At 45.8% G+C, this 14,342-nt stretch overlaps 1 protein-coding gene across 1 annotated transcript in view; it reads left to right on the top strand.

The window, feature by feature from the left end:
- The window catches only part of LOC308580885 (maestro heat-like repeat-containing protein family member 7), a 35,538-nt gene extending 21,688 nt beyond the window's left edge, over nt 1-13,850 (top strand). Inside the window, exons 6-14 of the mRNA XM_081183155.1 lie at nt 614-719; nt 4,185-4,280; nt 6,900-7,004; nt 8,518-8,653; nt 10,184-10,278; nt 10,629-10,781; nt 10,902-10,998; nt 11,750-11,889; nt 12,651-13,850. Coding sequence (XP_081039281.1) covers nt 614-719; nt 4,185-4,280; nt 6,900-7,004; nt 8,518-8,653; nt 10,184-10,278; nt 10,629-10,781; nt 10,902-10,998; nt 11,750-11,805 — 844 coding nt within the window. The 3' untranslated portion in view covers nt 11,806-11,889; nt 12,651-13,850. The remainder of the gene's footprint in view (nt 1-613; nt 720-4,184; nt 4,281-6,899; nt 7,005-8,517; nt 8,654-10,183; nt 10,279-10,628; nt 10,782-10,901; nt 10,999-11,749; nt 11,890-12,650) is intronic.
- Nucleotides 13,851-14,342: the final 492 nt, after the last annotated feature.

The raw sequence follows: 14,342 nt of genomic DNA, 5'->3' as shown, positions 1-14,342 counted from the left end.
CGCTCCATAAGACGCACTTTTTCCCCCCTAAAAGGTAAGGGGAAATGTGAGCGCGACTTATGGAGCGAATGGCGTTGTGCAGAGAGGGAGAGCTGCGCAATGCCCGTTCAGTGAAGCGGGAGGAGGAACAGAAGGAGACCCTGCTAAGGAGAGGTGCTGCGCAGAGAAAGAGAACTGCGCAGCGCCCCTTCAGCGACGTGCCTGTCCTGGCTTCTGCCTTAGCCACAGGCAGCCTCTTCGGGCAGGGGGAGCCTTCATCCCGCTGCCCTGAAGAGGCTTGGCGCGGTTATCCTAGAAGCCAGAACAGCCACACGGTATCCCAGAAGCCAGATCCCTCTTGTTGTTCTGGCTTCTGGGATTCAGAATAATTTTTTCTTGTTTTCCTCCTCCCAAACCTAGGTGCGCCTTATGGTCTGGTGCGTCTTATGGAGCGAAAAATACGGTAGTCTCCAAGCCCAAGGAGGGGAGCCTGTTCTCCTCCCATCCTCAGTGCTCATCCTGGCGTTTGGGATCTGAAGTCCTCTGCTTCTCAAGTTCCCGAAGGAGCCTCCCTGCGGGAGATTAGGAAATTCTCGCAGTGCATAATCTAATACTTTTTCCTCCACCCCACCAGTAAAATCAAGCCTCCACTTGATCCAGAACTGGAGTCGTGTGTCTTGCGGTTGGCTATGCATGGGGTTTTCACGATGGACATTGGGACTGGGGACGCCACCAAACAGGTAGGGAGCGATGGGCCACCAACTTGGATGGCTTTGAAAGAGGATTGGATAAATTCTGTACAGATGGTACATCACGCCAGTTAAGTTAGCAAAAATGTTTAAAGGTAGTAACAAATGTTGGAAATGCAAAGAAAAAGAAGGATCATTCTATCATATGTGGTGGGAATGTAAAAAGGTGAAATGTTTCTGGGAGATGATATATAACGAATTGAAAAAAATGTTGAAATATACATTCATAAAGAAACCAGAAGCATTTCTTTTAGGTATGGTTGGAAATTATATAAATAGAAAGGATTGTAAGCTTTTCTTATATGCGGTAACAGCAGCAAGAATATTATTAGCCCAAAAATGGAAGCAAGAAGAATTACCAACGTTGGAAGAATGGAGGATGAAGTTAATGGACTATGCAGAATTGGACAAGCTAACAGGAAGGATCCGAAACCGGCGGAACCAGAGGTTCACCGAAGACTGGAATAAATTTACGGAGTATTTGAAAAGTGTTTGTGATGATCAGATGACATTTGTAGGTTTCCAAAAAGTTCTGTGAGGAGTAATTTAAGAAATATTGTAAAAATGGAAAGGGGGAAATGATCTGTTAAGAAAGGTAAAGGCAATATTAAGTTAAGAACTGCAGATGAATTGATTACGACGGAGGATGCTGACGGAAGTCAGACTAGAATATGTGTGTAATAATTTGTGTGGTATGTTTTTAAAAACTTTTGTATGCTGAAAACCAATAAAAAATATTTAAAAAAGAAAAGAAAGAGGATTGGATAAATTCACGGAGGAGAGGGCTGTCAAACAGCTGCAAGCCGTGACGGCTGAGCTCTGCCTTCCCAGTTGGAGGCCGCCATTCTCCCAAATACCAACTGCTGGAAAGGGGAGGAGTGCTCTTGGGCCCATGTTCTGCTCCCTGGTTTCCCGAAGGTATATGGTTGGCCACTGTGAGCACAAGGATACTGGCCTAGATGGGCCATTGGCCTGATCCTGTAGGTTCCTTTTTATGCTCTTATGTAGGTAAATTCCTGTTGAACCCACAAACCATGGGGTTGCCAGCATGGCATTCCCTGGCACCCACAGGGTCATCTCCTCGGCCCCTTATTGAAATTAGACTTGAAAGAAGCATTCTATTGTACCCAATAGAATAGGCTGCAGTGTGTGTTGTTCCCACAGTTGTTACTCAATAATAATAATAATAATAATAATAATAATAATAATAATAATAATTTATTATTTATACCCCACCCATCTGGCTGAGTTTCCCCAGCCACTCTGGGCGGCTCCCAATCAAGTGTTAAAAACAGTACAGCGTTAAATATTAAAAACTTCCCTAAACAGGGCTGCCTTCAGATGTCTTTTAAAGATAGGATAGCTGCTTATTTCCTTCACATCTGAAGGGAGGGTGTTCCACAGGGCAGGCGCCACTACCGAGAAGGCCCTCTGCCTGGTTCCCTGTAACCTCACTTCTCGCAATGAGGGAACTGCCAGAAGGCCCTCGGCGATGGATCTCAGTGTCCGGGCTGAACGATGCGGGTGGAGACACTCCTTCAGGTATACTGGACCGAGGCAGTTTAGGGCTTTAAAGGTCAGCACCAAAACTTTGAATTGTGCTCGGAAACGTACAGGGAGCCAATGCAGATCTCTCAGAACCGGTGTTATGTGGTCCCGGCGGCCACTCCCAGTCACCAGTCTAGCTTCCGCATTCTGGATTAATTGCAGTTTCCGGGTCACCTTCAAAGGTACCCCACATATAGCGCGTTGCAGTAGTCCTATTCACGTTTGTGCCCACATGCCCCCCCAAATTAGTGACCCCTACAGTACTATGTCAGGGGACGCGGGTGGCACTGTGGTCTAAACCACAGAGCCTAGGGCTTGCCAATCGGAAGGTTGGCAGTTCGAATCCCCGCAACGGGGTGAGCTCCCGTTGCTCGGTCCCTGCTCCAGCCAACCTAGCAGTTCGAAAGCACGTCAAAGTGCAAGTAGATAAATCGGTACCGCTCCGGCAGGAAGGTAAATGGCATTTCCATGCGCTGCTCTGGTTCGCCAGAAGCGGCTTAGTCATGCTGGCCATATGACCTGGAAGCTGTCTGCGGACAAACACCGGCTCCCTCGGCCTATAGAGCGAGATGAGCGGGCAACCCCAGAGTCGTCCACGACTGGACCTAACGGTCAGGGGTACCTTTACCTTTACAGTACTTTGTCAAATACATACTTGATTCCTTATCTTACTCATTTTTTAATAATAATTTTTATTAATTTTCTAATTTACATTTTAAAATATTCCTTTAAACAATCTTTTTTTTTTAAATCGTTTTTATTTAATTTTACAAATATAAATTTATAACAAAACCAAATACGTATCCATATACGGTAACTCTCACGAACCCCCACCATCCTCTCAATGGGTCCTAATGTCAATATTTTCAACTGCGTATTATATTAGTCTTATTTTATATCTGTTCATATTGTCCATAGTATTTGTTACAATACAAGTGAGATTAAAATGATGCTAATGTTTTCATCTGTTTGCAGTGATCTCCTAAGTAATTTTTTTTTAAAATCCCAGTAAATAAATCCTTTTTCATGTCTTGGTCCCTGAGTTTTCCGGTCAGTTTTGCCATTCCTCTCTGGTAGGGATTCTTTCTTCTTTAAACAATCTCACATCAACATCTTCCCTTCTTCTCCTTCCGTGGTTCAGTTTGGTTCCGTGGTACATCCCCGCATATTTTACATAATCCAAACCATTCAGTATTCCAATATTGCATTCATCAAACTTATTTGCACCGTTGAATTTATCTTAACGCTACCAGCGTTTTCACATGTGCACAATTTTCAGCCAAAAATTCAATAAACATTGTCCAGTCTTCTTTAAATGTGTGCTCTGATTCCTTATCTTATTTGAATCCCTCGTAGTTTGCCCTCGGGGTGCAGTGGGCAAAGTTCTGTGCCCCTCAAAAAGGCACAAAGAGGCTAAAAAGAGGGTCTTGGTTATAGTTATAAATAATATAATAATTTATTATTTATACCCTGCCCATCTGGCTGAGTTTCCCCAGCCACTCTGGGCGGCTTCCAATCAAGTGTTAAAAACAATACAGGCATTAAATATTAAAAACCTCCCCAAACAGGGCTGCCTTCAGATGTCTTTTAAAGAGAAGATAGCTGCTTATTTCCTTCACATCTGGCGGGAGGGCGTTCCACAGGGCAGGCGCCACTACCAAGAAGGCCCTCTGTCTGGTTCCCTGTAACCTCACTTCTCGCAGTGAGGGAACCGTCAGAAGGCCCTCGGCGCTGGATCTCAGTGTCCGGGCTGAACAATAACAGCATGCTATCTGTGGAACCACTTCTAGTGAGAGGTTCTCCCCTTGATGGCCGGACCTCAACGGCTCTCGGGTGAAGCCTATTTGCAGGCATGCTTTGTTGGGGAGAAAATCCAGCTCTCACGCAGGGATTTCCCTTTTCTTCCAGGCGCTGTATAGAACAACTTCAGCGACGCTCGAAATCCTGCTCAGGTCATTATTAGCAGAGGATCCAACCACTAAGCATCTGCTGAGGATCTTAAAAGTAAGTGCGTCTGTCAGGGCTGCCTCAGGTCTCAGCTCACAAAAGACCAACGCCAGGTTCTTCTTATATACAAGGATGTTTATTGCAGTTCATTATTGCTTTCACAACCGAGGCGCGCAGCCCCGCGTCTCTTAGCCTAGACGTTTTAAGTCCCCTCTGAATCGGTCCCGCCCCTACACCAGCTTAAGAGGCTTGTGCTAGTCCACCTCTTCCTGTCTTTCCTTTTCCGCAGGGTCTTTCTGCCCCCCTGGGTCCCTTCCCTCCTGCTCTCTCCTGAAGCGGATTCCTCAGATGCCTGTTCCCCCCCTCCTTCGTGCTTTGGGGCCAGGCTCCTCCTCCGGGCTCTCTCCATTTCCGCGCCTCCACATTTGAACTTGGCGCGCGTTCGCTACCCCTGACCTTCCTCTTGACACTTACACTACTCCCTGTACTACTCTCCGCCTCTTCCGGCAGGACGTTCTGCCCCGATCTCCTTCCCCTGTCTCCTTCCTGCTCTGCTCCGTGTGTCACACTGGGAACTCCACTCTCTTCACTTCGTTCCTGCTGGGAAGCCGGCCCCGATCTCCCACTCCCACTCGGGGTTTCCCTGCTGCTTCCCTGCCCCGGCATGTCCCCCCTGTGAACCCCCTTGGCCTGACTAGGGGCGCCCCCTTCTGGGAATCCTCCGATTCACTTGAGAGACTCATGGAAGACCTCAAGTCATTGTCCTCCTCTTCCTCACAGTCCTGGGATTCTTCCCCATCGCTCTCCATCTCCCCCCTCACCTGTGCCTCTGTCCCTGAACCCCTGACAGCGTCTAAGAGAAATTGCGGCAAAGGAAGGCCTGACAGGGAGATATCGCAACCTAAGCAACAGTTGGTCTGCAAAATCACCCACCATGCATTCCTCCGTTGGCAGAGTTTGGGCATAATACAGTGGTGCCTCGCAAGACGAAATTAATCCGTTCCGCGAGTCTCTTCGTCTAGCGGTTTTTTCGTTTTGCGAAGCAACCCTATTAGCGGCTTAGCGGATCAGCGCTATTAGCGGTTTAGCGGCTATTAAAGGCTTAGCGGCTTAGCGGCTAAAAGGCTATTAGCGGCTTAGAAAAAGGGGGGGAGCGAAAAAAATCGCAAGACGTTTTCGTCTTGCAAAGCAAGCCCATAGGGAAATTCGTCTTGCGAAGCGCATCGAAAAATGGAAAACCCTTTCGTCTAGCGGGTTTTCCGTCTTGCGAGGCATTCGTCTTGCGGGGCACCACTGTGTTGTGATTTCCAGGCCCATGAATAACTGACTGAACCAAGACAGGTTTCAAAAGAAAGATTCAGGGGAGAAACAACCAAGTAGACGAATATCTCCCAGTCCAGTCTATTAGGAGGTATTATTTTCTCCCTTGGGCACTCAGGGCCACTTATGCACTCACAGAATCAAACAGTGATAAAGCTTTAGGGTGCAGGTGGGAGGTTATACCCTAGCAGAGCTGGCCCTGCCATTAGACAGAGTGAAGTAGCTGCCTCAGGCAGCTGGCTTTGGCCTTCACAGAATGGCAATGAATAGTCAGTCATTTAATTTATTTTTATTCTATTCTATTTATTTATTATTATTTTATTTTCACAAAGTAATAACCATACATAAATGAGAATAAAAATGTGCACCCCACCACGGAGACCATTCCATTGTAACTATCCAACCTCCCAAAATTTCAACACCCCTTTCCGTTTTAACAGTACTAATTCTACAAACACCCTCTATATCTCCTCAAAATCAATGCTCTTGGCATATCCCCCATCTTACCTTAATGGCACATTAAATTAACAATTAAGATTATTCTATTTTTATTGCCAGGGAAGGGCACTCGTTCTTTTCTACCTTGACTGAGGAGTGGGACAGCACTATCTGCTGCTCCACCTCGGGCAACCAAATAGCTGCTCTCCTACAATATTTATTTTAAAAAATGCTTGAACATAGAAAATGAGTGGGTTTAGGAGGATTCTGCCAAGCCTTATCCCTGGCATATGTGGCCACATGCTATGTTATGTACTGAGTTGAATAGGATCCAAAATGCAGCAGTCTGATTGGTCCTCAGGAGCCACCCAATCCAGCTCCAGGTGGAAGTGAATCCGCAACCTGATTGGCCTACAGGTGAATCCCGGAATTAGCCAATCACGTGCAGCCCATTATGTAAATAATGTATATAAAGCAGGTATTTTGGGGGAACTTCCATTCCTCCTCACCACTATGAGCTGAATAAAGAGCATGAAATCCACTCTGGATTCCGAGTATATTTCCTGCTAATAGGGTACATCCAAGCTAAAATGCCACATTATTCATCAGGCACAAAGCATTGCAAGTCCACCACAAGGCATCCAGAGATAAGACAGTAGATCCTGATCTACTTTCTGCCCATTCCTGAACTAAGGCATATCTATGAAGAGGAACAATTCATCCTAGGAGAACTCATGTGTCAGATGCACAACCTTCCATCTTGAGACATTTTGGTTGGTCCTAAAAAACAAAACAAAAAAACCCACTGCTTGTGGATTCTGGATTCTGGATCACTGCTGCTTCCTCTGTTTGGAGCAAAAGGGTTGCGTGAGACGTTGTACCAGTGCAATATTCCTGAGGTGTTGCTTCCTCCTGCAGCACATCCATTTTTGGATACACTCGAAATACAAAGTGGAGAGAACCAGAGCTATCAAAAGCAGTGCTGCGCTCCTGCGTTTTGCTGTCCTTATGCCAGATTTTGATGTAAGTGTGACCTCATATGCTGCCCCCTTTTGCTCTAGGGAGCAAATGTGAGAGCTGGTCTTTGTCGCTACAACCGATTTTTAGATTTATCCCGCCCTCCAGAGCCAATTCATATTGAGAGCTGAATGTTATTTTCAGTATCTTAGTCTTAAAGGAATAGGAGAGGGGAAAGCCAATAATTGAAGGGGTGGCGGCAGGTAGGAATGGCTTTGTTTGCATGACACTAGTATGCTCTTCTTGGGTCCCTTTGAGTGATAGCCCATATCTCGCAGGGATGCAGGTAGCGCTGGGTCTAAACCACTGAGCCTCTTGAGCTTGTTGATCAGAAGGTCGGCGGTTCGAATCCCCACAATGGGGTGAGTTCCCATTGCTCTGTCCCAGCTCCTGCCAACCTAGCAGTTCGAAAGCATGCTAGTGCAAGTAGATAAATAGGTACTGCTGCGGCGGGAAGGTAAACGGTGTTTCTGTGCGCTCTGGTTTCTGTCACAGCGTCCCGTTGTGCCAGAAGCAGTTTAGTCCTGCTGGCCACGACCCGGAAAGCTGTCTGTGGACAAACGCTGGCTCCCTTGGCCTGAAAGCAGAGATGGGTGCCACACCCCATAATCGAATTCGACTGGACTTAACTGTCTCAGGGGTCCTTTACCTTTTTACCTCTCTGCTCCCATCCACACCATTGGGTTCTTCCTGGCATTCCCAGTTGATAGGTGCATTGGGGTTCCTCTTTTGGCTTGAACTGTGTGGACTTGCTGTTCTGGCAAAATACATGGAGGCCCTGCATCCATCTTCTCAGAGTCCCATCCAAAGGACATAGAGGAGGCTATGTTCTCTGGAAGTATCTGTCTAACCTAGTCCATTGCTGTCAACCGTCCCTTATTTGGCGGGAAAGTCCCTTATCCCAGCGCCATGTCCCGCTGCTGTCCCTTATTGATGATGTCCCTTAAATTTCCCGGGTTTCAAAGGAAGCAGCTCCTCTCCCTCCCTCCCTGCCGGCCAGGGAGGAGGGAGGCGCCAACTGTGTTGTTTGGCTGCGTTACTCACCCAATAAGGAGTCTAAGAACGACTGGGGGGTGGAGCTTGCATGCCTTGTGCCGATCAAATCGGCCGCATTGCCTGGGGACTCGCCTTTGCTCAGCGCTTCCCAGCGGAGAGGTGATGGTGGTTTTCCTTGTTGCCGGGTTGCTGCCCTGTGGGAACCACTGCTTGAGGCTTCATTTGGCTGCTGGCTGGGCTTTCTGCCTTTGGCTCGGAGGGGCTCAGAGGTTGAACATACCTGTGCTCTGAAAATCCCTTATTTTGGCTGCTGATCCCTTATTTTCGAGGCTGCTGGTCTCTTATTTTCAAATCTGTAAGTTGACAGCTATGACCTAGTCTGCCCATTTTGGAGATGCAAAGTATTATTTTAAGAGTTTCTGAAAAGGGCTTAGATTTTGAGGCTGGGCGTACCCATTAAAGATAGAGATGATCTGACAGAGAAGTGGGGGACAAAGATCTCTCTGGTTTTCCTTCTTGCTAGGCTACCTGCAAACTCCCAGAACTGGGGCACCATGTGGCAGAGCTGGCAATTTGTATTGGGGACCCCCAAGCAGCAGTCAGCCGACAAGCCAAGGAGAGTATCTTCCGTCTCTACGAGCTGCTCCTGCACCAGAAAGGCAAGTAAGCTGGAAAAGTTGCAACAACAGTTCCATGCTTAAATATGATGGAATACATTAAACACCTTAGTTTTACGCGCTAGTGAAATATGATTAGAACCTCTGGTCTCAGTTCATAGTGTGTTTTCCCATTAGTATCAGTTGAGTCTCATGTTGACTCTCTGGTAATGGTGCATTTCCCGCAAAGCTGACTCAGCGGGGAAGAAAGAAGCTGTTGTCTTGTTCAGTTGTATTTCACAATGTTATACTCTCCCCCCTTTGCCAGTAAGAGATCCCACCCTTTGAGCAAAGATGGTGGGAGATCAGCTTGCAAGAGCATTTGACATTCCTCCATATAAGCCAGAATTTGACCTTCATTTCTTGAGTCTTGCCTCAGAGGCTGATACCAAAATGAGACGCGAGGTTGCTAGAGAAATTCCCTAGGAGGGAACTCTCGAGGTGGATCTTGCAAACATCTTCATAAAAAAAGTTATAGAATACCATCCAAAGGAAACAGAAAGGCCTAAATTTGTTTTCATTCGATCATTTAAATATTTATAATCTCGACCAAATGCACCCAAGGTGGCGAACAAATTGTAAGAACAGGTATCCACCAAAGTACGTAGTTGTGCTCTGGCAGAGTCTTCTGCCTGCTCTACAGGACTTCCTCACCTTCTCCTCTGTGTGCCCCCTAAATCGGTTTCTGGGGGCTTCCCTAATGCTCCAGAGGAGATTGGGGAGGGCACAAGGGGTGTACAGGAAAAAGAGAGGGAGGAGGAAGTCCTGTTGCGCAACAAGACATCCTTGTTCTACTTTGTTGACTACTGCTCATAAAAATACAATACAATAAAAAATAGAATTCCAAGGAACCAGCTGGGTGCTAACATATAATCCCACCAGTCTAAAAAACGTTTCCAAAGCCATCAGAATAAATTATGTCTGAAAAGCCCTAAACCCAGAAGTGGGGAGCCTGTGGCTCTTCCAGATATTGTTAAGAGTCCTGTCCCCAGGAACCCCAGCCAGCATGCCCAGTGGTCAGTCGCAACATGTAGCTCAACAATACTTGAAGAAGACGAAATTAATGGACTATGCAGAATTGGACAAAATGACAGGAAGGATTCGAAACCTGCGGGACCAGAGATTTACAGAAGATTGGAAGAAGTATATGAATTATTTGAAGAGCAACTGTAATCAACAAATTATGCTAGTAGGACTACAAGAAGTTTTGTAAGGAGAAATATACAAAGTGTTACAAAGTAGAAAAAGATAGAGATATTAGTTATGAGTTTGAAATGTAATAGGGAAGATAAGAAATGCATACTGAGAGATTAGATTGGAAAATTTTCAGACAGGATTGATGGAAGTCAAAAATTTGAATAAGATGTAAAAGTATGTTTAATTACTGTTGCAAATGATATGTTTTAAAAAACAACTAATGAAATTTATATTAAAAATAAATAAATACTTGAAGGACCACAGTTTCCCCATCCCTGCCCCAAACCTTTAAGTTTGGAACGACAAAGCTTTTAACTCCTGGTGTCTTACTGTCAGGGATACGGATGAATAATGCCAAAGAACTCTGGTGCAGGAGGTACCAAGAAGAGAAGAAGATGCTCTCTTACATAAACATGATGAAAGTTGGAGAGGTAAAGGTGTCCCTTCGATGCTAGAAGCCCCTTTCAATACGAAACCACTCAAGGGTTTGATAGATTTCTTGCTCCACCTAAGAAATGTGGGTTGCTTTCTTTTACCCTTCTCTGCCTCCAGGAAACACCAGGATCAGCTTAAGGGGTTGTTGGCAGAATTGTGTGAAGAGACACATTGGGAGATATGATTGCAATGCAGTCCTTGACAGTATCATGGGCAGAAGGGACAACATCCTGTCTCAAGGATGTCAAAGTTGTGATAATAGAAAGAAGGGAAGAAGAAGCAGGGATCGTTTAATGAACCATGCAGCAATCCAAAGACTGCTTCATTTTGGTTTCTTTGCTTTTAGGTGTTTGGGACATTCTTCAATGAACAACAAAGAAGATCCTTTCTAAGAACGGCTTTGTTAGCTATTTATAGTCCGGACCGAAGGGTCAGTGAAGCAGGGATCCTCCTTGTTTATTCTATCCTTGGGAATGCAGAAGAACTAATGGATGTGGAGGTGAGTTACTAAATTAAGCTTTCTGTGAAAAAGTATATTATAAAGGACAAATCTTCCTTCAGGATGGAAAAAAAGACTTCTGACTGTTTTGGGATTCCCCTCACCCCTCAATCTCTCCAGGAAAAACAAGTAAAGAAAAAAATATGGCATCAGCTCCACAAATTTCGAGTTTGCAATGAGTTGCCTGTGGCGGTACAAAGCCTCTCTGCAAGCAAAGGTAATGTCTATTTCTAGTTACGGGGAACACTACCAAAGATATGGAATAATTACAAGCTGTAATTATCTAGTTATAAAAGACCACTATCCATAGCTTCAACCAGTCTCTTAAGACACAAATTGCCTAAATTTATTGTTGAATTGTGTGTGATCCAGATAGAGGAGGAATTAGATTCGGTGTGCAATTAAAGGCAAATCTATCCAATTCACACTTTTCAAAACAAGATGCAGACTGAAAAACAGTTGAAATTCTGTTTCTCCAAATTTTGCAGTGCCATTTTCTAGCCACGCAATGTGTACAAAAAGATATGCACTCAGGTAACGTGTGCATGCCTGCTAACATCAACCCATAACTGATGCGTCCACATTTTAGCACCAATCCGCGGTGGCCAACTGGTTAGAGGTTTGGACTAGAACCAAGGAGAGCCGTGTTCAAATCTCCAGTCAAGTCTGTGGGTGACCTTGGGCCAATCATTCTCTCTCCACCTAATTTACCGTTTGTGATCTCCTTGAAGGGGTGGGATGATGTTGACGATCTATACGGACCCCTCCCAAACATTTTCCTAAGTCAAATGAAGCTGGTATAATTCAATCTGCCTTCTCTTCGTTTCCACTCAGGTGACGTGCTGATGGAGGATCTTGATGATTACGTACAGTTGTAAAACAACCGCCCACATCTCTCCATTTTCTGTCCCCCCTCCCCTCTTCCTTTCTCCCTCCCTCCCTCCCTTTCTTCCTTATGTTTTCTCCAGGTGGCTATGTGGGGCCAGAGCTTTTGGGTTTCACAGGATCTCCAGAGCTCGCTTAAAAGAAAAAAAACATTTCCCCTATTTTCCACGGAGATGGATTTTCTTCCCTCTGGACAGATGGAACAGCTTCCTTTTGGGAAGAGGTGAGAGCACGACTTTTCTCTTTCATCTTTTGGCTTGCGAGTGTTTCAGCCCTTCTGTGGGAGATGTCCAAACCTCCAGTCTATAGGATGGGCATTCTGTGGGTTAAACCACAGAGCCTAGGACTTGCCGTTCAGAAGGTTGGCGGTTCGAATCCCTGCAATGGGGTGAGCTCTCGTTGCTCGGTCCCTGCTCCTGCCAACCTAGCAGTTCAAAAGCATGTCAAAGTGCAAGTAGATAAACAGGTACTGCTCTGGCGGGAAGGTAAACGACGTTTCCGTGCGCTGCTCTGGTTCGCCAGAAGCGGCTTAGTCATGCTGGCCACACGACCCGGAAGCTGTATGCCGGCTCCCTCGGCCAGTAAAGCGAGATGAGCTCTGCAACACCAGAGTCGGTCACGACTGGACCTAATGGTCAGGGGTCCCTTTACCTTTGCCATATTGGATGCTGCTGCTTCTTCCTCCTCCTGGGTCACGTTCAGAGTTGCTTTCTGGAAAAAGCCTGATGTGCATAGGGGGAAGAACAAAAAGCATCCCTTGCTTGCTAGATCCAGGTGGCCCCACCATCCCTCTGGAGAGAAGAGGGGCAGACATCCACTGCTTATGCTCAGTTGGGGCCCAGAGAAGGCTGGCCTATTAGGGCAAAAACTGCCCAACTAATTTCAACCTTAGCCAGCAGCCACCTGCCTGTCTTCTTGTGTACATTTAATCCAATGATAGTACTTCCTTGTCAAGCTTATCCTTCCTTTGTGTTGCCACTGTAGGACTTCGTGTAGTGCAGGATGGGGACAAAACTAGAATCAGCTGGCTCTGCCTCTCCTTGGCTCTGGCGCCACCTACTGTCGGGCTCCTTGCCTTCCGTCCCATCAGCTCCAATGTTTCTTCCTGGCAGCATTTTTCATCACCACGCTGGCTGGGTAAATGTAATCCCACTATCCCTCTGGGAAAGGGGGACACATTTTACTGCTTCTGTCCAGACCACCAATAAGGTGGCTCTCAGGAAATGGCTGGAGGAGACTGGGACACACAGCGCTGAGAAGAGTAAACCAGGACACTGTGTGGGTTTTCTCCTGCCCCTTATTTTCATTGCTTGCCTTGCTGATTAATGCTATCATCCCCACCATTCCTGTGCGAGAAGGGAAGGAAAGGGGACAGACAACATTTGCTGTTTTTCGGCTTGAATGCTGCAAGGAATGAGTAGAAGGAGAAAGCAACGACACAACAGATTTGTTTCCCCCGGAAAAATAAAGATGGCAAGAAGACATATTTGAAAAGTAACAGGAGATATGGAAACAGATTAACACTAGCAAATACGAGGAACTTAATTTCTCGGGAATTTCAGAGTTTTGAAAATTATATTTTAAAGCAAGATACAGTCACAACGATTAATGCGGCAGAAAACAGATTGGGTAACAGACTGGCAATATTGGAGAATCAATTTATAGTCCGAGAATAAATATGGATAGTTTTTTTAAAAAAAGGAAAATGTAACTGAAAAAGCAGTAGAAGACAGAAAACATAAATATGGCTTTCACAATTTTGGAAGAAGGATGAGATTTATTATACAACCATACAGAGGTATTTGGGGGGGGGGATAAGGAACATTTTAATTTCAGAGGTTTGAATGAGAAAGCTGAAGATGTAAAAGCATATTTGAATGAGTTTTCTGCAGGATAGTAGTCTCCAAGTAGAAATGGTAATTGATGTGGTCTTCAGAATTATTTCCAAAATCTCTGAATCACACTTGATAGTTGTCAAGGTGAACTGATTGTAAATGAAGTTCCTTTTGCAGTGGAACTGCAGCTTTTAAATAAACTCAGTTTGAATATATATATATATAGGGGTTTCACCAACTCTTGTGTTTGATTGTTGCTACTGCATTTACCATTTTTACATATCTGAATAATAATGTTTAAGCTTAAAGATTGTTGGGTAAAATAAATAAAACAATTGTTCACACTGTTCACATTGGAATTCAATGTCACACTATTACAAATGTTTTGTCTGTTCAAAGATTTCCACTTGCTTCTGGGGGTTCTCCTGACTTCCTGAAACCTATTTCAGGGGGCGTAAAGGGACGCGGGTGGCGCTGTGGGTTAAACCACAGAGCCTAGGACTTGCTGATCAGAAGGTCGGCGGTTCGAATCCCCGGAACGGGGTGAGCTCCTGTTGCTCGGTCCCAGCTCCTGCCCACCTAGCAGTTCAACAGCACATCACAGTGCAAGTAGATAAATAGGTACCGCTCTGGCAGGAAGGTAAACGGCGTTTCTGTGCGCTGCTCTGGCTCACCAGAAGCGGCTTGGTCATGCTGGCCACATGACCCGGAAGCTGTACGCCGGCTCCCTTGGCCAATAAAGCGAGATGAGCGCCGCAACTCCAGAATCGGCTGCAACTGGACCTAATGGCCAGGGGTCCCTTTACCTTTAAAGGGTGCACAGGAGTTGGGAGGTGGGGAA

Source organism: Podarcis bocagei (assembly GCF_964188305.1).
Source record: "Podarcis bocagei genome assembly, chromosome: 1".
Taxonomy (NCBI): Eukaryota; Metazoa; Chordata; class Lepidosauria; order Squamata; family Lacertidae; genus Podarcis; species Podarcis bocagei.
Note: the sequence above shows the minus strand (reverse complement) of the source record. Positions and strands in the feature narration are given on the sequence as shown.